This window comes from Schistocerca piceifrons, chromosome 6 (genome assembly GCF_021461385.2).
Source record: "Schistocerca piceifrons isolate TAMUIC-IGC-003096 chromosome 6, iqSchPice1.1, whole genome shotgun sequence".
Taxonomy (NCBI): Eukaryota; Metazoa; Arthropoda; class Insecta; order Orthoptera; family Acrididae; genus Schistocerca; species Schistocerca piceifrons.
In genome coordinates this window covers 575,846,603-575,868,330 of record NC_060143.1, presented here as the reverse complement: position 1 = coordinate 575,868,330, position 21,728 = coordinate 575,846,603, and the positions used below count along the sequence as shown (strand labels likewise).

The window sequence follows — 21,728 nt, the reverse complement described above, 5'->3', positions numbered from 1 at the left end:
GAGTTTAACACCAGTGGGTACAGCATTGCTAAATATTCAAAATGATTATCAACCTACGTCTGAGTTCATCCACTCTTAGGTAACAATACGGCCACGTGTTGGGTTCGTATCTCCATCACATAACTTCACATCATGTGATTCATCTGTAAATGCATACGCACTTTGGTACTTCTGAATGGAGGTAAATCAGACATTTTTCGTGGTGAGTTAAAGGGATGAAGGGGTCTTGATAGGAGTCCCGGTTTATTACAAAAACTGTCGTCTTTTTTTATTTTCAAGAGTAGTTTTGTTTACTGATACTGGCGAAAATTTCGGTAATTCATGACTGTTCACGGCTAGACAGCAAAATGATATGATTATATTAGGTTAGATTAATACTTGTTCCATAGATCATGAATACGACATATCGTAATGATGTGGAATGTCTCATTTTAATGAAAGATTTCTTTACATATCGGTATTCAATTTCTTTAAGACAATTTTTTACCCTCTCTCTCATTCCTTTTTACTTCTCTCTCTCTCTCTCTCTCTCTCTCTCTCTCTCTCTCTCACACACACACACACACACACACATTCTTTTTATTTGTTTGGTGTGCTCGACTATCGGTGAGGCACGAAAACGTCCGTGAATTAGTTTCTTAGTTTTGAGTACAGTTACGAAAGGAATATAAAAACAACAATGAGAGGTACTGATTTATGATGCTTAATTTGCAGTCAGTTCTGAGTGTTATTAGTAACTACGCTCCAGTCCGTAAACCTAGTTACAGAAATGCGAATCAGACGCATTACTTATTCCACGCCGTAGCAGCCAGACTTTGAGGCGCCAGCTATGGTCACTTCCCAACCCGCTGTAGGATCACATCGGTTCGTCTTCTTCCTGCTGGTACTGTAACTGAGATTTGGCAACACGGCAAGGTATGTTTGGCAACTCTGTGCCAAGAGACGGATTCTATTCTCTTCTGGCTACGCCAAGTGAATAAGGTATAATGGCATTGTGGTCTGAAATTCAGATTATACATTATTTTCCCTTTTCACCAAGTAGACGTTAGGTTGAACCACAATAAAGTCAGGAGTGGCGAAATGTGGGAACTCTATCACTAATAACCTTTCTTATACTACTTATTTATTTCTGGTGACGAAACAAACGCTATGTAGGGTCACAGGACACTTATTCTCTTTTATTTGAGCTTCTGTATGTCGATGAAATTGGTTCTGAACTTGGAATGCAACTCAGACCGCCCTTTACCGGAATTTGGTAGCTTCGTAACAATACAGCTCGACTACTATTTGTTTTTTGTTCAAAACTGCAGATTGCTCAACATCTCCACATATTGCGCGTGAATGGGTTCCAATCCTAGCCTGCCACTAATGTTTTCATTATGTACGAGTATCAAGCTCTAGCATGAGAACACCTACCTGTTGGTGGACAATAATTTTGATTTTTAATGCATTTTCATTCGCTGTCAACACTAACGAAATCTGACGTTTTTGACTCCCAGTGAGACAGAGAACTATTTGAGAGATCACTGTAAGTTCAGGAATGTTATTCTGAGCTGCTGGAGGAGAAAAATTCGGTAGCTGACGTCTCTTTGTATGTAGTCAACAACGATATGTGTGGGGTCCGATTCCCAGTCAGCACTGAACTCTTCGTCCTATTATTGCTAGTTCAAACATGCTCACATATCGCTGCTGGTGTAACAAACCCATATTTAACGTTCGTTTTCTCTAGAAAATAACAGCGATAGGTGCTGGGTTGGAGTCCTGGTAAGGAAAACATTAATGTTTCGTCTCGTCATTTCAGTTAGAACATCTAGCTACTGCCGAGAAAATCGGATATGTCACAGTTGATTGTGCTTCGATAACGTTTCGATTAGATTCTGGGTTCGAATCCCTGTCCAACACAAAGCTTTACCTCACGGCATTTCAAGTAAGTTATTTGTGAATAAGCAATATTTGACATCTCTCGTAGTTCGTTAACAGGGACAGTAGATGCTGGGTACGAATTCGGGTCCATTAAAATTGTTTACGTATGTAATTTAAAGTTGATATTTGCTAACTAATACTAAAATCGAGGTATATCACTCTCTGTATGTCTAGTCAGGAATGATTGTTAGTTTCTGTCAATCGCGAAATCTTAGTCTGCAAGACCTGGGTTTGAATCCATATGCAGAACGAGACGGTTCGTCGTGTCATTTGAAGTTCATACATATTCTTAACTACCTGCTCGTGAATAACTTAAATTTTTAGTGTCATTTTGTGTTAAATAACAAGTACGATACGTTACTTTGAAGAGGAAATCATGAATACGACGAACTTACTACGTGCATTACCTATCTGACGCAATAATGAGAGCAGTAACATTTCAGGTATGTCACTTATTGCAATAAATGTGAGCTTACAAGCCTTAAGGACGGTCTTATCTGTGATAAGGTGTTCTCTGATATTTCTAGTATCGTGGTATAACTTTACATGTTGAGTTATTGCGATGGAGAGCATTGTTTTCTGCGGGTGACTTGTTGGAACCATTTTCAATGGTCAAACGACTGTACCGAGGAGCGAGTAGAGGACCTGCTAGACAGCTGCTTTATGTGGGTTGCATGCGAATCAGGCGAAATGCAATTCAGGTCGTTCGGGTACTTTTGAGCATGACTGTACATGGCCGATACCAGTGACAAGAACAATTAACAAGAACAAACACAAACATATATGCAGAAAACTAAAAATCCGCCTTTGCAACTCACTCCTCTAACCTTTGTATGTAGGTTGAAAGGGATGGGTCGCTCTTGGAACACTGGAGGAGGCCCAGAAAGCAGCAAATTCTTCGACAAATAATGAGCACTGTACAGGCCCCCTTACTGGAGATACTCGTATACTGCTTATGGGTAAGTCAAAGAGGGTACACTTAAAAGACTGCCTGACAGATACCATTCTCCTGCTCGAAATGAACTAACAGCATGTCTCATACTTGGGACCTGAAAAGGGATTTGGACAGTATGAAGGTGCGGAGTCGGTACAAAATCACCATTGATGGTGTTGCACGAGAGTACTGTGCCTTCAGGTAGTGTCATACGCCTCACTAATATCAAAAAATATACCCAGACAGTGATGTTTACGTAGGGAAGCCTGCTGAACAACCGCCTTTAGTAGGGTCAGGCTGTCGACATTGGACCGAAATCTCCAGAATCCACACTGGGAGTGGCTAAGGAGTTGCCTGGCCTCTGACAACCAGACCAGAAGATGGTTAATCATTCACTCCATCGCCTTTCCTACACAGCTTCGGCAACTACTGGGACATTTGCTTTCCTTTCCTGGTTTGAGGAGAGGTATCAAAATTGTTTCTCTCCACTTGTTGGGAAGTGGGCCTGTCTGCCTTATCAACTTAAAACACTCGAGCGGGATTATCCTTGATGCTACTGACAAATGTCGAAGCTTGCAATACCGGATTTGGTCGTGACCAGGTGCAGTGTCACAAGTCTCAGAGAGTGCACACTGAGCTGCCATATGGAGATAAGTCAGTTGTAAGACTCAGAATTCTGGGATCTGAAGCCCAACGTGCCCGTTTCTGAGTTGCATGGTTGTGGCAAAACGGTGGTTCCTGGCTGGCATCAGCGGTAGCAATTGGAGAATAATCTGCTATGGTCTGAGTGACGTCTCTGGGTTTCACCATTGCTGCTATTCGTAAACAACTGTGTTTGTCAGAAATCGTCCAGATTGGTTTTCATTCCTCTGTAGAAGAAGAGGATCGGTTGATGGATTTCAGGCACACTTGCTATGACCTTTTCTTGCTCTTCACAATTACGCATCGAGCCTTGGCTCACGAGACCCGAAAAGCTGTGAGGCTGTCTGCTGTTGGGTGGTACTTAAACCATTGAAGAGCCCCATGCTTGACCTGGATTTTTGAGCTGCACTCACCACTTCACCAAGGAACAAGATGCCTCTTAAGATGACCTGGGACTTTGGGATCGATAATTCAGTGCCAAGTTGGATCACTCGTCTGATGTAGTCCACCCATTCCTGGATGCTATCATGGTGTTCAAACACAGCCAGCTAGCTGAACAGCATCCAGTTAGCCCTGCAGATCATAAATTTTTGTGGCTTCTTATCAGGTAATACTCCATCGTGTAGGAGAAAGTGGAGTGGGAAATGATCACTGGTATGGAGGTCGTCAATCACTTCCCACTGGACAGAGTCCACGAGGGCGGGAGAGCAGAACGATAGGTTGATGGCCAATAATGACCCTCTATGAGCACAGAAATGAGCGGGAGTATTCGTGTTGAGGATACACAGCTTGTGAGACATCATGAGGCTTTCCAAAACGCGACCCTGCTGGCAAGTAGAGGTCAAGCCCCACAAGTCATGATGGCCATTGAAGTCTCGCAGTATGAGAAATAGCTGGGGGAGTTGTTCCATAAGGTCTTTGAGAGCATCAGTGTCTATGGCATCATGTGGAGACAAATAAAGTGAGCAGACAGTGATCCTCTGACATATATGAATTTCAACTGCAACTGCCTGCAGGGAAATAGTCAGGGGGAGAGCACAGGAGTGGTGCACGTTATGTTAAAGACATCATCTCCTCCCTTGGCGCTTTCCCAAAGTCAGGTCATCCTTGTGATAGGTCGTATAGCCCCATAGTACATGGGCATGAGACCTTTTAAAATGCGTTTCCAGCAAACCGAAGGACAGGGGACACTCCTGTGGTAGGAGTTTCAGTACCTCTTAACTTCTCCTGAACCCATTAATGTTCCATGTATGATGGGAGTCATTTATCATGGGTGTAGAATTTTTATCCTGACTTTCTGTCGGGGAAGGGAACCTGCGATGGATGGAGGCTTAGTTTTCGGGTGGGATGACTGTCCAGCTTGAAGGTCCATCGCCTCTGAAGAAGATTCAAGAGAGGCGTCTGAGAGTTTGACGTCTGCATCATTAGATTATGTAATTCTCCTCTCTGTAAGTAGGCGATTATTTTATTTTATTGTCTGGGAAGGCTTCGACGCCTCGGAGCCACAGCCTAGGAAGTCGAAGTTTCTACGCTGGACGGTGGACAGGACTGGATCTTTGGAGAGGCAGGGAGTGACACAATGTCAGTAAGCACAGCATTTTCTGTAGGTCTGGGGGCAGGGGCAGCATTCGAAGCAACTTCATGAACGCAAGTGCACTGAAGAACGGAGATAATTGTGCTGTTTATGTAGTAGCACCTGTTTTCTGGACTGGCTGTTTGAAAACGGAAGCAAAGAAGACACAGGACGGTTGCTGCAGCATGGCCTCGTATATCTTTTTAGCTCCACGATATGGGATACAATTTGTTGTTTTCATCCCCTGGATTTTCCATTCTTCAAGAAAGGCAGTACAGTCCTGAGTACAGAGAGGGTGATCCCAAAGCAGTTGACATGCTTCGGAGGAGAGGAACAACCAGTTTCATCATGGGCAGCTTCACCAAATCTGCCACAAGTGGATTCTCTCTTACAAACAAGAGTAGTGTTCCCAAAGTGCTGGCGTTTAAAACAGTGCATTGGGTTCGCGAAATAAGGCTGTATGCTCAGGTGAAGGAAACCTGCCTCGACATTCTCTGGCGTTTGTTGCTGTTAAATGTAATGATAAAAGAGTCTGCTTTGACATGACCGGCATCCATACTTTCATGATGTTTTGCACGTCAACAGTACCTTCCTGGCACAAGTCAGCTATCAGTTATTCTTGTGGAATGTCAACCAGATCCCTGCAAGTCACAACATCTTTGCTGTAGTTCAAGTTGTTGTGCAGTTCAGTTCCAACTACATACTTTCCGAGGCGCTGACCTTGTTGGAGGTTCTCCACTTGTTGGGAACTAGACGTTGCGACCAGCAGGATGCTATTGTACAAGCAATTAAGAGATTGGAAGGTACCAGCAATGTCTCTAAACCTTTTCGTATCTGGAATGGTGAAACTTTATTGAAACTACCCTCTTATATTTTAACTCTTAGAAACATATTCTGACAAACAGCACGCATTCTGTTACCATTGACTGAGTCAGGAGGAATGGCTACTCAAGACCTCTTGTTAGAATGGGTGTTGGTATCTTCCAGCGGCCCACCTTTCCCGCTGGGAGGAGGGACGAATAGTTTCGAAGGATCCATCCCGGTACCATGAGTAGCTAGGAAATAAAAGTTCACCTACACATAGCCCACATGCCTATCTAAGCCGTAAACAATTGAGACATTAAAGGTACTCGCAAGTGCGAAAAGGACAATCATCAGTTGTAGAATGGAATGGCGACAATGAAAATTGGTACCGGACCGGTACTCGAACCTGGATTTTCCGCTTATCGCGAGCGGTAGGTTTACCATTTGACTATCCGTGCACCACTCATGGCCAGACCCAAACTTCTATATGTCGTCAATGACGCGGCTGCGACCTGTACTCGTACATCCGTTACGTAGATTCGTGTACAGGTCAGACATTGTACTTGAAAGTCGCTTGCCCAATATCGGCAGACATATAAGATATTACAATGTTGTGTTATTCTGATTACAATGCAAAGTTCCTTTGGACATGTATGCACACCTTGAGAGTGAGATGTTTTTTATAGAGGTTTTTTTCTATCCTCGCCACCTGGGCAGTCAAGCCAAGGCCCCTGTTCCCCGTGACACACGACGTTCCACCGCCACGGCGTACGGTGCACGTAGAAGCATGTCAATAGCTTACGGTGACAGAGGCCTGGCAGCACTGACCAGTACCCAGCTCAGGACCCCCGGGGTCGCCAAGCCCATACCCAACAAACAAATGCTGAGCTCACGAGCGCGCCAGACATCGATATCTCCAGCAACAGCAGCGCTGCATGTATGGGGGTTCTACACTGAATTAACATCTTGAGATACTCCACAGTGCATATGTTCAAACCGTCCAAGTGCTGTGAGCCTAACAGTTGGTACAAAGCAATAAGGATCGCCTGAGACAGACTCAGTCTACAGCACACACAAGTTAAAGCAGTCTTTGACGATGGTGTACAGCAGGGGTAGTTTACCTCTTTTACCTACTACCCACTTTTGTATTTCCATTATAATAAACTTTTTAATCACCCACCAGGTCCACATTAATGGTAATTTGTAAAGTATTATAAAATAAACAAGTAACTTTACTTTTATAAAAATTTTAAAGCAGCAAGTTGAAGCGCACAATAATAATAACCAAATACTTCTACCAAAATGTTATAAAAACATAATGAAAATGTTTTTCAAACTCCTAATGCCTACGGCGCACCATGAAAGCTGGAACGCATATCAGTTGGTCGTAGAGACCAAGTTGACTACCACTGGTGAAGAGCATGTGTTGGGACATAAAGTTCATGAGGAGAAGGAGTTAGACAAGTGTATAAGTGTGTGTACATGTGTTATACTTTAGTCTAGTAATATTATTCATATAAAATGAAATTCAGAACAAACAGAGTTGCATACATCGTATCTGCATGTTGTAGTGCTGTAAATACGAGTAGTTTGAATGCAATAGATGCTGTATTTAAAGGATAAAAATGTTGTGGAATGATGATTAGGGTTGATGCAGAACTAAAAAGAGTGGCTTCGTTAACAACATTGGTACATTTTTTACAGTTAAGAAGGTACAGGAATGTACATGGTTTTGAGTTGACATTGTATCAAGATTGTGTCAAAATATGTATAGCATCGATTAATATTTTTAGAAGTGCAAGTGCAAGTGCAAGTTTTCCACGAGACTTGACAGTTCAGTTGTTGGAGTTGCTTAGCAGGTAATACGTTTACAACGTTACAGACAGACTTGCAGTACAGTTATTGCTACGTCAGAGACACTTAGCGCATTTCACATGGGACGAAACTTAGCAGATCAGCTATTACAATGACAGTTAACGGTTAAACCGTAGAGGTCGTAAAAACATGAGTTTTCAGTTGAAATAAGGTAAATAATTTTAATGTATTGTGCATTATCAAACTTTTTATTCGAAGAGACCAAATGTGTGGCCATTATACCTTTGCTAGTTATGCCGAACTGTAAGATTTTTTTTTATGAATGTATGTGGATCAATCACCGGCGTGTTGTCAGATTGTAGTTAAGGTAACCTCCTACCCCTTTCCTTCCTCTAGTACGTAACTGTTTGAATTACAGCTCCCACACGTCATTATGCCCTTTTTGAACATTATGAGGACGTTTTCTCTTTGGTTCTTCTTCCTCAGGTGCCCGATAATCTAAGAGGAGAGAATTACTCTACGGTCGTCAGCTTCAAGTTTCGCTATTCGCTCACGCACTTTACTACTTTCATCTAGTCGGTTTAACAAACGTTCTTTCACTAAACTGTTTTTTTTTTTTTTTTTTACTATATGGAAAATTCTGGGAGAATATGGACTAGAAGACTAGAAATACCCTTTATATCACGAGCAGATGAGATCTTTCTCAAAAACTGAGATACGTTTGGGTGAACTGTACAAGATGTCTACGGGAGACTGCACCGCACTGACATTAGTTTCATCGTAACTGTCTACACTTGTGAATCGAGAATTGTCGTTAAAATTAAGACATATACCGAGTGCATTAGAATTTATGTGGGAAATCGCTTAAAATCCCTTAAAAATGCAATGCTGTCCAGAATATTGGAGCGCTTTCTGGTCAAAGTGCACCTGTGATTCAGACGACATTGCTTATAAGGACAGTTAGAGTTTAACAGACTGTTGACATGAAGCTTATTATGTACATAGTACTGGCTCATACAGATGGGGTACAAATTGGTAGTGACCTTGTTGAAGGAACCACACTGGCATTCGTCAGAGATGAGTTAGAATTCCTGTGCAAACGTCTCGTGTCTTAACCGCAGCGCCTCAACCCTGCGGCTCTTACACTCGTAGATGCGTCTCCAGCAGACTGGAAGACCAGCGCAGCACTTCCAGCCGCTTTTACCGTTAAATATAAGCCTGAGGACCGCAGGAAGACGTTCATTCATTGCCACGCCCATGCTCTAGATTCTGATATATTCGGTGCACTTAGGAAATGACTCACCTAATATTCGAATTTATTTCCCCGTCAGACATTGAACAATAAAACAGAATCTGAATTGCTATTATTTGAGTATACATAGTTTTTGTTTCTAGTAATACGTTGCTTTCATACTGTAGTGGAAAACATTTCCTATCCACTGCTTACCGCCGGATTGTCAGCATTTTGTAAGGAATAGTCCAGTGTATTTCCCTCAAACTTCAGTGCGTGTAGCATCGTGGTGAATCCAGCGTAAAGTACATCTCTACAGTTTTGAGCAGTTACTTCTTCTTTTTCAAAAGGAGTAGCTTTGAGTTGTTTTAAACAGCAAACTATTGTATTAGGCGATTTTTTTCAAACACCAGAACATTAGCCTAATATATTATATCACTGCAATCCTTTTCAAAAGCCCAATATGTTCGTAGAAGTAGTGTCGTTCACACCAAGGCGTACATACAAGAAAAAAAGAGTGGTGTCCTGAAGGCTGTGGCTGAAACTTTTCATCTGTTTACACGTGAGTTACTTAATAAACATATTTTTTCGTTATCACATGCGTAGGTTTTGTAGCTAAATCGATATCTGTAATTTTGTGATTTTCCAAGCTGACTTTTTTTCTGGATGTCAGTCTTCGGCTGACTCCACGGCAATTTACGAAACGTGTCTGTTATGTGTTGTAATTAGTAAGTGACTTGAAACTCTAACTCATGTTAATGTACGAAAATACCTAGCCGTAGGCACAAACCTAGTGCTTCAACAGAAGTAGTCCACCAGAAAGTTGTCTGTACCTCGCAAGAAACAACATCAGTTGAGATCATTCAAATGTATCGCCACAAAGTTAAACATAACTATGCTTTCCGGTCTAGATGGCCTTATCTGACAAGAGAGTGGTCCAATCAGACATGCCTAAAACTATCCTGAAATTTTTCACACTGGAGGAATACGCTGACAGAAATGCAGTATCAAAATTTTAGCTCCTAAGGCGTGCTGCAAGCATCTTTTATATGTTAAAAGTTATTTTTTCCGCATGAATAACCGCTTATATCAGCGGTTTGTACAGCCCTTCCTGCCTGGTACGCCAGTCGGCGTATAAGCAGACGCAGCCACAACAGGGGAGCTTAGCGCCACCTAGTACAAAGTCCAGACTGCACACACGCGAATTTCAAGCACTTACACCATACCAAAAAATGTCTCAGATCATCAGTTTATGAATAACTTTGAGTTCATATCGAAAAATAGACTGTTGCAGGTGTAATTATTACACAAGTGACTGACAGAGATCAGAGAATCGAGGCATAATGTGATGTTACGTTACAGACGTTGTTCGGCAGTCGGAATTTTTCAGTTCCTTGTTCCCTGTTTATTCCCTTTAGTCGTCACGAAAATGTGAAGTGTCTGTAGTATGATGGAAAGCTTTTCCACACGCCAGGCACCCCTGATAAAAGAGAAGTTCATGCGTTTATGCACTTCACAATATTTATTAGTTTTATTTAGACAACACTGGAACTAAGAAATGATCGTGGCAATTGTGATATGCATATTGTGATATGAACCAGGCGTAAGTGATCAAATTCGTAACATGTGATGATGCAAACTGACAATTTGAATATTTTTTATCGGGAGGCTGAATCACACTATTATTTCTGGGTGGAATCTGAATTTCTTTTCGCCGCCCTACAGAAGACAGAGGTATCAGACACGTCAAAGCCAAGAGCTCAGCAAAAGCAATGAATGATTTTCTACAAATGTTAAGAAGACGTTTCGGATGTACCATCTAAAATTATTCTTCATCATTTTTCGCAATTTCTGTATGTCTGTTACTGTATCTTTTCAAATAAAGAGCCCTTTTTTTAATTTTTGGTCCTAGCTTGGTTTGATTTTCCTGAAGACAGATATATAACTGTGGAAACATTTTAGGGGATAACAAGAAGCTTTACTTTCACGTCAGCTGCGAATTTCTAAATAGTATTACCTATAAATGGTATCCTCTCCACATGTTTAATTGAGGTAAGCCTCGTAATTTTTTTTACATTTACATTACACTCCGCAAGCCACCTAATGGTGTGTGGTGGAGGGTACTTTCGGTACCACTATCTGATCCCTCCAACCCTGTTCCAATCGCGAATTGTGCGTGGGAACAATGATTGCGGCTTTCCTTTCGGAATTATTTCCCAAACCTGTTTATGAGGTCCAAGAAGGCTGGAAATCAGCATTAGTATGATTTGGAATTCAGAGTGCCCAGTCTCGTAGATCTCTCTCAGTAACGGTGCATTGACTCTCACGAGGTGTTCAAAGTATTTCAGATACTTCTTCTCTACCACTTTCTTCCATTCATACTATTCATGTACATATTTTACGAAACGAAATTGGCTTCACACAATGCTTAATGTTTAGCATTTCCTCCTTGCCTTCTTCCAATAACAGCCCTGACGCCGGCTACGAGCGCTTTTTGCCTGCTGTGTTACGAGGTAAGTAATTTAGCTAGCAATTAATTGTTTTTTGCTGTATATTCTATAGTGTTTTCGTGCATTAGTGTCAGATACACTTGTTAAATTGAATATTTCAGTTTTTATTTGCGTCTGAATAGGAAAAGCGAAGTTTCTGTTTTGACAGTTTCGCGTGTACAAAAACGTTTGTTTACATTCTTAACTGTCAGTGTACAGTACTTAGTATTTAGGTTTATTAGTGTGGTTTAGACTCGATACATTGAAGGTATCAGTTTTTATAGTTTTATCACATCATTTTCACGTGTACAGAAACGTTTGTTAACATTGTAAATACGAGGGATAATCAGCAGATGAAGCTTACCATAGGTTACCGTTTAATTCTTTAATAATATTCACTAGGTAACCCCTAGCGGTTTACTGAAGGTCACTGTTTTTTTCTTAAGTATTCACTAGATAGCCCCTAGCAGTTTACTGTAGGTCACTGTTCTTTTCTTTAGTATTCACTGGATAGTCCCTAGCAAGAAAATAATTGGGAGCTCCAATGTTAGGCGGGTCGTGGAGCCCCTCAGGAACATAGCGGCTAGGGAGGGGAAGAAGTCCAACGCTCATTCGGTGTGCTTGCCGGGTAGCCTTCTCCGGATGTGGAAGAGGTTCTTCCAGTGGCTATCGAGCGTGCAGGGTGCAGCCAGCTGCAGATTGTTCCACATGTCGGCACCAACGATGCCGGAATTGGTTAGAAAACCAACTCGAGAAGGGAGCATATTAGATATCTTGGTAACAAACAGACCTGATCCTTTTGAGGATCAGGTCTAGAATAAGGTGTTAGCGACCATAATGTTGTTGTGGCTTCTTTGTCAGTGGAAGTTGCAAAAAAACAAAGAAGCAGCGTAGAATTTTCTTGTTTGGGAAAGCAAATAACAGTGTCATTAATGAATTTCTTTATAGTCAGCTCCAAGCATTCACCACGGGACACAAAGATATTGAGCATCATTGGTTGGAATTTGAAGGTATTGTCACTGCCCCGCTGACAAACAGAAATTATGCGAAATGAAAGCAGGTGTCAAAAGATCAATGAGAGATTCTTTTAACGAATTTGAATGCAATATTTTGTCTACAGATTCTAAAAATAACCAAAAAAATTTTTGGTGGTGCGTAAAATCAATGAACGCTACAAGTAATTCAATACCTTCTCTTGCTGACAGTACGGGTAATGTGACGGATGATGATAAACAGAAGTCGAAATTCTAAACTTAGCTTTCAAAAACTCGTTCACGGTAGAGGACTGTAGCACCATTCCCCCTTTACACTATCGGATAAACGCAAGGATGGCTGACATTGTGTTTACCTGTAAGATTTTATGTTGACTATGCTGCAAATATAGCACCATTCCTGTCCATCATCTATCAGAGATCATTGGAACAACGGAAAGTTCCAGGGAACTGGAAGAAGGCCCAGGTCATAGCAATCTATAAAAAGGGTAGAAAATCGGATTGCACATTATTACCGGGCTATTTCACTGACACCGATCTGCTGTAGAATCATGGAACATATTTTGTGTTCAGACATAATGATCTTTCTAGACTCTGAGGTGCTCATCTACAGAAACCAGCGTGGTTTTAGGAAACAGCGGTCATGCAAGACACAGCTGGCCCTCTTTGTGCATGATATACAACAGGCTCTAGTTAGCGGCTCCCAGGTTGATGTCATACTTCTCGACTTTCGAAAGGCGTTCAACTCAGTTCCGCACTGTCGCTAGGCTCCAAAAAGTGCTCGCTTACTGTGTATCTGATGACATATGCGGTTGGATAGAAACTTTTCTAACAGACAGAGAACAGTATGTCGTCCTGAATGGAGAGACTTCAACAGAAACAAGCGTAACATCAGGTGTGCTCCAGCGCAGTGTAATACGTCCGCTGCATTTTACGATTTACATACAGATTCTGGTTGATGGTACTGACAGCGGCATTAGACTGTTTGCCGATGATAATGTAGTCTAAAAGAAAGTAGTATCACACGAAAGTTGGGAACAAATCAATGAGGATTTGCATAAATAAATGCGTGGTGTAATGACTGGCAGTTATCTCCAAATATTGGTAAGTGTAACCTACTGCGTACAACGAGGCGAAAATCCCCATTAATGTACGCGTACAAAATAAGTGCCCAGAAGCGGTAACATCAGTCAAGTATCTGGATGTGACTATTCGAAATGATCTCAAACTATCAGATTATACAAGTAACGGATAAGGCGAACTCTACATTGCGGTTTATTGGTAGAATCCCGAAGCGATGTAGTCCTTCAACAAAGTAAATTGCTTACAATACTTTGGTTCGTTCAGTCTTAGACTTTAGTTCGTCTGCATGGGACCCTCACCGGTTGGTTCTGATTCAATAGATTGAGAAGGTACAAAGAAGAGCGGCAAGATTCGTGACTGGTACATTTAGCCATCGAGAGAGCGTTACAAATCTCATAGAAAGATTGAAGTGGGACATACTTGCAGATAGACGACGCGCTAAACGGAAGGAGCTGCTCACTAAATTCCAAAATCCAATCTTCGCCGAGGATGTAGAGCATATATTATTACCATCAACTTTCAAATCGCGAAATGATCAACATTCAGAGACAAGGGAAATTAGAGTTCGTACTGAGGCGTTCAGAGAGTCTTTTTTGCCTCGCGCGATTCGCGAGTGGAAAAGAGGGGGGGAGGGGTACATGGCACTGGCGCGAATAGCGTCCTCCGCCACAAACCGTTTTGTGGCTAGCGGAGTATATATGTAGATGCACTTGTAGAACCCAAAAAATTTATAGCTTTCACTTTTTCACGGGTAACTATTGCTGCACATTTTTTCTTCGGGCTTGGAAGTTTCGAAGTTTCTCCATTTATGATCTGGAATTTAGTTAACACGTCACAGTTAAAACCACCATTCATAGAATCCTCAGAATTATTTCGTGTTGCTTCTATTGTTTCGACAATATCTAACGAAATGTCGACATCATTTGAATGAATGTCCAAGAAATTATCTAATAAATAACACAACGGTAAGTCTTCAGAAGAAGTAGGTGACTTCGATTACACGCCACGTTACTCGTATTTCATATTTGTAAGGCTGAAAACGTTAACTGGGTCACACATTACTGTGAAACTCTGGAAACTGCACAGAGACAGATACTGATTGTTAGCAAGCATAGGTGAAGAAATCACAAAGAAAATAAATTCAGTTTTACCTCCATTGTCAATATTTAGCGATACTGCAAAGGCAACTGCTAATTATTATTTATATTAAATGAGTTGTAAGTTAGGATGAATGTTGACTGTGAACAATATATTGTGTCATATAAACTATCAATGGAAAGAGAAGTTCGTATTAGAAATTATGACTGCATTGTGGCATATTATCTGTATACCGATGTGCCACCAACTAGGAATATGTGCCCATCGTGTCGCGCATGTGCTGTGTGCTGCAGCTACGGCAGCGGTGTACATTTCTCCAGCCAAATGATGAGATACAAATTTGGCAATTTTTAACATTTTCATTAAATACTTACAGTGCGTCTCAGCACCTACACTTTTGACGTTGGGTTTCTTTCTGCGTATTCTTTCTGATAAAAAAAATTCAGGGCAGCTTTCGACATGTCAGATTCGACCAATCTCTCTTGAGTGCAGCAAGAGCTCGAATATTGTTCGTCTAAGCGTATCGCCAGAAAGGTGTTTGTACGTCAGTTTGCTCACTTCCTTCCGGTACAGACAGCCTCATATCAGGTTGCACAACCATTGCACAGGTGTGGTCGAACTGAGGATAAGTGTCTTCCACTGGGAATAGTCTCATATCAGCACGATTAGGATGTATGTATCCTTAGTGGTCCCGCACATGGGCCGGCATCAGTGGTGGGGAAAGTGTGAGACGCCGCATACGACTGGGAAGGGGTATTCTGCGCGAAACTAGTGCGCGGACAGACTGGTGTGGCGCGCTCTGCAGCAGTCCTGGGTTCGGCAGCTCTTGCGCCTGCTGGCACACGTCAGTGCAGAGGCCAGCGACGTGGTGGACCAGCTACTGTGGTCTGAAGATGTCCTCAGCTTTTTAATAAAATGTCAGTAAGCATTCCTTGTCCTGTCCATCCTACTACACACACAGTGGTAATTGCTTAAACACTGTAATTGTCTAAAAAAAGACAATTTTTATAGTGACTCACAGAAGTGGGCTATCTTCTATTTCCCACCACATTAAACTTAGCCTAAGTGAGATAGCACCACTTGTTTAAACTTAGCACAATTCTGTCAGATCCGTCATCTTCGATTTTTTTAATTTCCCACCATTTTATACTTGGCACAACTAGCACTAGTTCAGGCATCTTGGGTTCGTATGCCAGAGGAGTGGATGTAGGAGTGAAGGAAATATCTGGAAATGGTGCACAACGTTGTAGGGAAAGTGGGTCAGAGGAAAGCTGGCCTGAAATCGCAATTTCCATCTACTGATGATGATAATGCTGATGATGACGTGGTACACTTTGCATGTTTGATGTAGGCAGAACTACAGTACAGCAAATAATGTTATTTGGTGAGTGGGAATTGAAAATTATTAGTGAGTCTTACATTACACTATTTTTGAGTTTGTTATTTATCAATGGGACACGCTTATATTTACCCAGTAAAATTTCTGTGTCATGCAGTAAGTATATACTATATCATATATTCGCAAATACTTACAGAAACCAAGTAAGAAAGAGAACGTAAAAGCTAATATGCCAGGGACACTGATATCACTACAGATACAGACAAGGCATGAGTTTGGATTGGCGAAACGCGGGAAAGTAATGCACTGAATTCTTTCAAGGGAAGCATCCCAACATTTTCCTCAAGCAATTTAGGAAAACTGCGGAATCCTACAGATGAGTGGCCAGAAGAGGTCTTAACCACACATTTGACCCAAATTTTAGGCTATTACCTACGGTTTATGATACAAATTTCACAACCAAAAAATGGTTCAAATGGCTCTGAGCACTATGGGGCTTAACTTCTGAGGTCATCTGTCCCCTAGAACTTAGAACTACTTAAACCTAACTATCCTAAGGACATCACACACATCCATGCCCGAGGCAGGATTCGAACCTGCGGCCTAGGACCGCTCGGCCACTCCGGCCGGCTATTTCACAACCACGCTGACTTGAAGTTACGTGTTTGGAGAACAAATATCAGGGATGTCATTCGTTTTATGTGTGTTGTTAAACTAAATGCGCATCTTCAGTAAACGCCTGTAACTGGTCAATAGTGATGCAGTAATATTGCACCCTTAGATACTGACTGCTCGCTGTAAATATTTATTCATAATATTGTCTCAGACAGTTCGCACAAGTAAGAAGACACAAGAGTAATTGAGTCACGATAATTTCGTTAAACGTTACTGACACGTAATGAACGGGGTAATGAGGTGGCCATAACATGAAATGATGTCCGTGAAGTAACACTCAAAGCTCCTCAACGCCGATGTTATACATATGTCACGCTAAATCACACTTTTGTGGCAGGACGGTATTTGTGCTCTGCCTCCGTACTTTTCGTGTGCAGATGCTTTAACCACTGCGCTATCTGAGATTATCCAGACATAAGTGAAACTTCTATTGACATTAATATTCCTTCTCATTAATTCTGAAGACTATGATCAGCAATTCTGCCTCGAGATATTCGGTATACTATAGGTTCAGCTACTCTCAAAGGTTTCTGTAACACAATTTCATGCCCCTGAAACGTTACTGATTTCATCCTGCTGCACCTGCATTCCCTTCTACTCAGAGAATTTCATTCCATACCTATGTATCCCTTGAAGAAAAGCAAGATAAAGTCCTCCACCAAATCCATGCCAGCTCCCCCCCCCCCCCCCCCACCTCCACCCAGTGTTGCTATACCCACAAACTCCATTGGAGAACCCCTGGGAGCACTGTTCAGAAATCGTAGGTGGCGCATCAGTGACAATGAAAGTTCACTTCAGGTAGCCTGATTGGTAAGGTGATCGGTCGGCAGTCGGTGTGCCACAATACTTCAGCAGTCACGACACTGGGGGTGGAAAGCTGTGCAGAACGACTGACCCCTACTGTTGCCCCCGGTATGCGAGAGCGGGTCCAGGGTGGGGTAGCGCCGCGGCGGCTACTCACCTGAAGCGCCAGTACTCTGGCTGGCTGCGTGACCAGCGCCTGTGGCCCGCGTAGGCGGACCCACGCAGGTTTCCCAGCATGACGTCATACCCCGCGTTGGACAAAGGTTTCACTGTTGGCAACAGAAAAAGTACTGTCATTCACACATTTCATCAGGCTCTTTTCCAAAAAATCTGTGTGCACAGGTAGGTGTTGTCCAACAAATGGTCCATCAACATACTTAGCCTGCCATTCCCCTTTCCACTTCCAGTAAAAACTCTAACAAGCTTTAGAAATGTCGTGTTGGCACTTTCGTCTTCTTTAAGAGTCAGAGGTTTCAAGTCCCACTGGTCATGATATTGTTGGAGATGGAATGAACGTTGGTCTTGTTTTGATGGACACTTCAGACATTTGTCTGTAGTCATGTAGACAAATTTTGGAAAACCAAGATCCCTATAATTGGTTGGACATTGAACCCTGGTTCTCCAGAATGTGACTGCTGTGCCGTATAATACTGTGCACTTTTTTCAGTAGCTGTGCGGCAAGTACAGTCTGTGGATAACTCTGTAAATATAATCCCATCTAGAAACTTTGTGGGCACTTACACTGCGAAATGGTACCAGCTCTCAACAGATGGCACGAATCTCTTCATTCTATTGTGCAACATTACTTCATTTTGGTACTGCAAATTTTCATTTCGTTTGTAATATTATCAAGCTAAATGAAATACAGTTATTGCAGATATGTAACCTGTTTGGTTTGCTGATGATGAACATTGTGCTTGATATATTTAACGATGAATAAATTAATAGGTAATAGAAGTTAATGTTCAAAATGAAATCTACAACTCACTAATTACAAATGAATGAGAATATCGAGAAAAAACCAGGGTACCTTATTGGTAATTGTGAACTTGAACAAAGCTTCAAAAATAAAACTGGAAAGAGATGTTTGAAATCGCTAAAACTACAAGATGGATCATTAACAATAATAGAATATAAATTAATAGTGACTATCAAGTAGTTGTACACTATGACCCTATGTGGGACAATATTTACAGTCTGTTACATGATGCAGAATTTGGATAATGCATAAAGTAAAAGAATTTCTAGAACATATTTATATAATTACAATAGGAGTCATAATCATTTTCCACATCACTAATTACCAAATTAACTTTCCAGTAAAGATCACAAAACAACTAATCCATAAAAAGTCTAAATCCAAATGGCCACGGCACATTGTGTGAGGGTTTGTACTCCAGATTAGGGTTACCAGGGAATGAAAGTTGTATTTGCTATTTACATGATGTTTCCTACTATGCACCTACTGGAACACTTCCCACTAACGCCTTCCAACGTTGATAACTGCAGCCTTAGTAGTAGTGAGGCTGTGGGGGTACTGGTGTAGTCTGCACTACTGTGAGATTTCTCATTTCATATAACATCACAATGACATGCGATTTTACCATATTTCCCCCTACCCCATCTCTCTGATGTCGCAGGAAAACAATTCTATTTATAAACAGGCAGGAAATTCAAAGCTGATGGGAAATTGGAAAGAGACCAACTGTGCTAATGTGTTTTTCCCACTTCTCTGATGTCTCAAGCCACTTGTCCTAAGTGAAATATGATGAGAAATTAAAAAATCCTAGACTAACAATTATCCAGTTGGTATGTAATTAAAGAATCCAAGATGGTGGACTGTGGGATATTGGCACAGCCTGTATAGTTGCCAGTCTATTTAGCTCCAAGATGCTATTCCAAAATGGCGGATCTGGGAACCCTGGCGCATCTTGCATTTTTTCTATATTTTTCCCAACCATATGACATCAGAACTCAATATGGCTAAACTGTGGATACTAGTGGAACCTACATGGTTGCCAGGACACTTGCACTAGGTATAGAATGCAAGACGGTTGAGCCTACATAGTTGTAAGATTTCACATTTTTTAAGTCTCAAATCGTATCATAATTTTAAAATGGTATAAAATTCTAAAATTCACTTATCTCTATGTTTAAAACTCATACAGAGTATATGCTTAAACAATTTCTCCCACTCCAGTTCCTTTAAGTCCACATGTGATGTGTCGAAACAAATTCCCCTAACGACTTGCTAGCCAGTTAGTGCTCTTATCACTACCCCTGGAGTAGGATAGCGATGGTTATATCTTTATTTAAAACGAATGTGGTGGAAAGAGCACCCTTCCACAGTCAGAGTGACGGCACACGCCCTCCACCGATGCTACTGCCGGAAACCAAGTCTCCCCACTATGGCAGTTCAGATATGAGGGAATGAGACACATGCTGAGAGCAAAGAATTCCCCCCCCCCCCCCCCCCAGCATCCAGCCAAATAGCGTTGTATGGCTCCCACTAGTCCAGGTTGCCCACATACAACATGGGTTGTGGTGTCACAGTGCTGGCTGCCATGCAGTTGCCATTGTGTGATGTTTGGCACATATCATGATACCTGATGCAACCACTGTCATGCTGCCTGACAATGTATGAAGCACAATATAAACATTTCTTTCCCATGAAAGTCGTAACTTGTGTCTGAGTCTGCCTGTTAATTTGTTATTTCAGCTATGCTAGTCGCAACTGACCTACTTCCTACAACATGAAAATCCACTTAGCATTCACCAAGGATGTAACATAGAAAAGCACTTAGACATGCTATTTCTGGTCTACAGAACCTGTAGCGCTATCTATAAATGACCTACTTTCCCCCAATTATGTTTCAGCTTCTTATTCACTTGCTAAGAATGTGAAGTTCTATTCTGTGGCATCAGAGACTTTCATTATTTATCATACTCCACATACACACACACACACACACACACACACACACACACACACACATACATACATGATGGACAGATTTAGGTGCACTTAAAGTAATGCTATTCATCAAATAATAAATGGAGGTCACAAACCTTCTGACGTGATAAAGAATATTTTGACTCAGTAAGTAAATGCAGAGACTTGATGGTGGTCAATGTACGAAAACATGTGCTTGGTGTGGCACAGCTGGTATAGTCATATTACTTGTAGTAATCATATGTGCATCCTGTAAGATCAAAATCAGGACCTACAGTCTTCTACCCTACTAAAGCTTCAAACAATAGGTACCTTACTAAGTGCAATAGATCAACCCCACACACAATTGTTTTTATGAAGCTACCTTATATATATATATATATATATATATATATATATATATATATATATATATATGCTGAGGGTGGTGGTGATGGTGAAAGTTGTACTTAGGAGAGGTTTTGCTGCGGCCTTTTATATTTTGCTGGATATTTTGGTACAGTTTGGAAGCATGTTGACACAATGCTTTTTGATGTAACGTTAATGTAAATCTTCATTGGAAATTTTTTATGCTTCATATGAAATACTCATAATTGGACATATTTCAGTACCCTATAGTGAGCTCTCACCATACACTCCTCTATTTGCTAATCTCAAGATGAGAAAGTAAATGGCGTTGGTAGGACATCTGACTATGACTTCAAGCTAGGTGCAACTTTTGAGAAACTACATTACTGCGGCACTAAAGTGATATTATCCCCTATATAGTGGTGTAGGCTGTGTGAGAACCCAACCGCTGTGCGGTTCTAAGCGCGTCAGTTTGGAATCGCGTGACCGCTTCGGTCGCAGGTTCGGATCCTGCCTCGGGCATGGATGTGTGTGATGTCCTTAGGTTAGTTAGGTTTAAGTAGTTCTAAGTTCAAGGGGACTAACGACCTTAGAAGTTAAGTCCCATAGTGCTCAGAGCCATTTGAACCATTTTTGAACCCAACTACAATTGCAGGCATGAATGCTTTCAATACTCGAATGCCCACAGTATTCCTAGGTTATCACAAGGTCACTGCAGGGACTTTACTATGCACACTGAAAATTCTCTATGAAACGAAATCCATTCACATCCATGAGCTCAGAGGTCATCTTGTCTCTACCTGTATTCGTTCTTGAATATATTTGCTTCAATGAGGCGAATAGTTTTACTCGTTCTACAAACACAGCAGGAAATAATGTGTATATGACCGACTTGCCCATGCTTATCATTCACAAATAAATTATATTATTAATTTTCAGTATACTTCTGAAAGAAATGATGAGCTGACATATTGCATATTTTGAAACACAAATTAACGGCTTTCTGTGGTAAACTATCTGTTGGC

General features: G+C 41.4%; 1 protein-coding gene across 1 annotated transcript in view; it reads right to left on the bottom strand.

Moving 5' to 3' along the window:
- Positions 1–21,728, bottom strand: part of LOC124802932 (lipase 3-like) — a 173,318-nt gene that overhangs the window by 127,952 nt on the left and 23,638 nt on the right. The window contains exon 4 of the mRNA XM_047264011.1: positions 17,560–17,671. Coding sequence (XP_047119967.1) covers positions 17,560–17,671 — 112 coding nt within the window. The remainder of the gene's footprint in view (positions 1–17,559; positions 17,672–21,728) is intronic.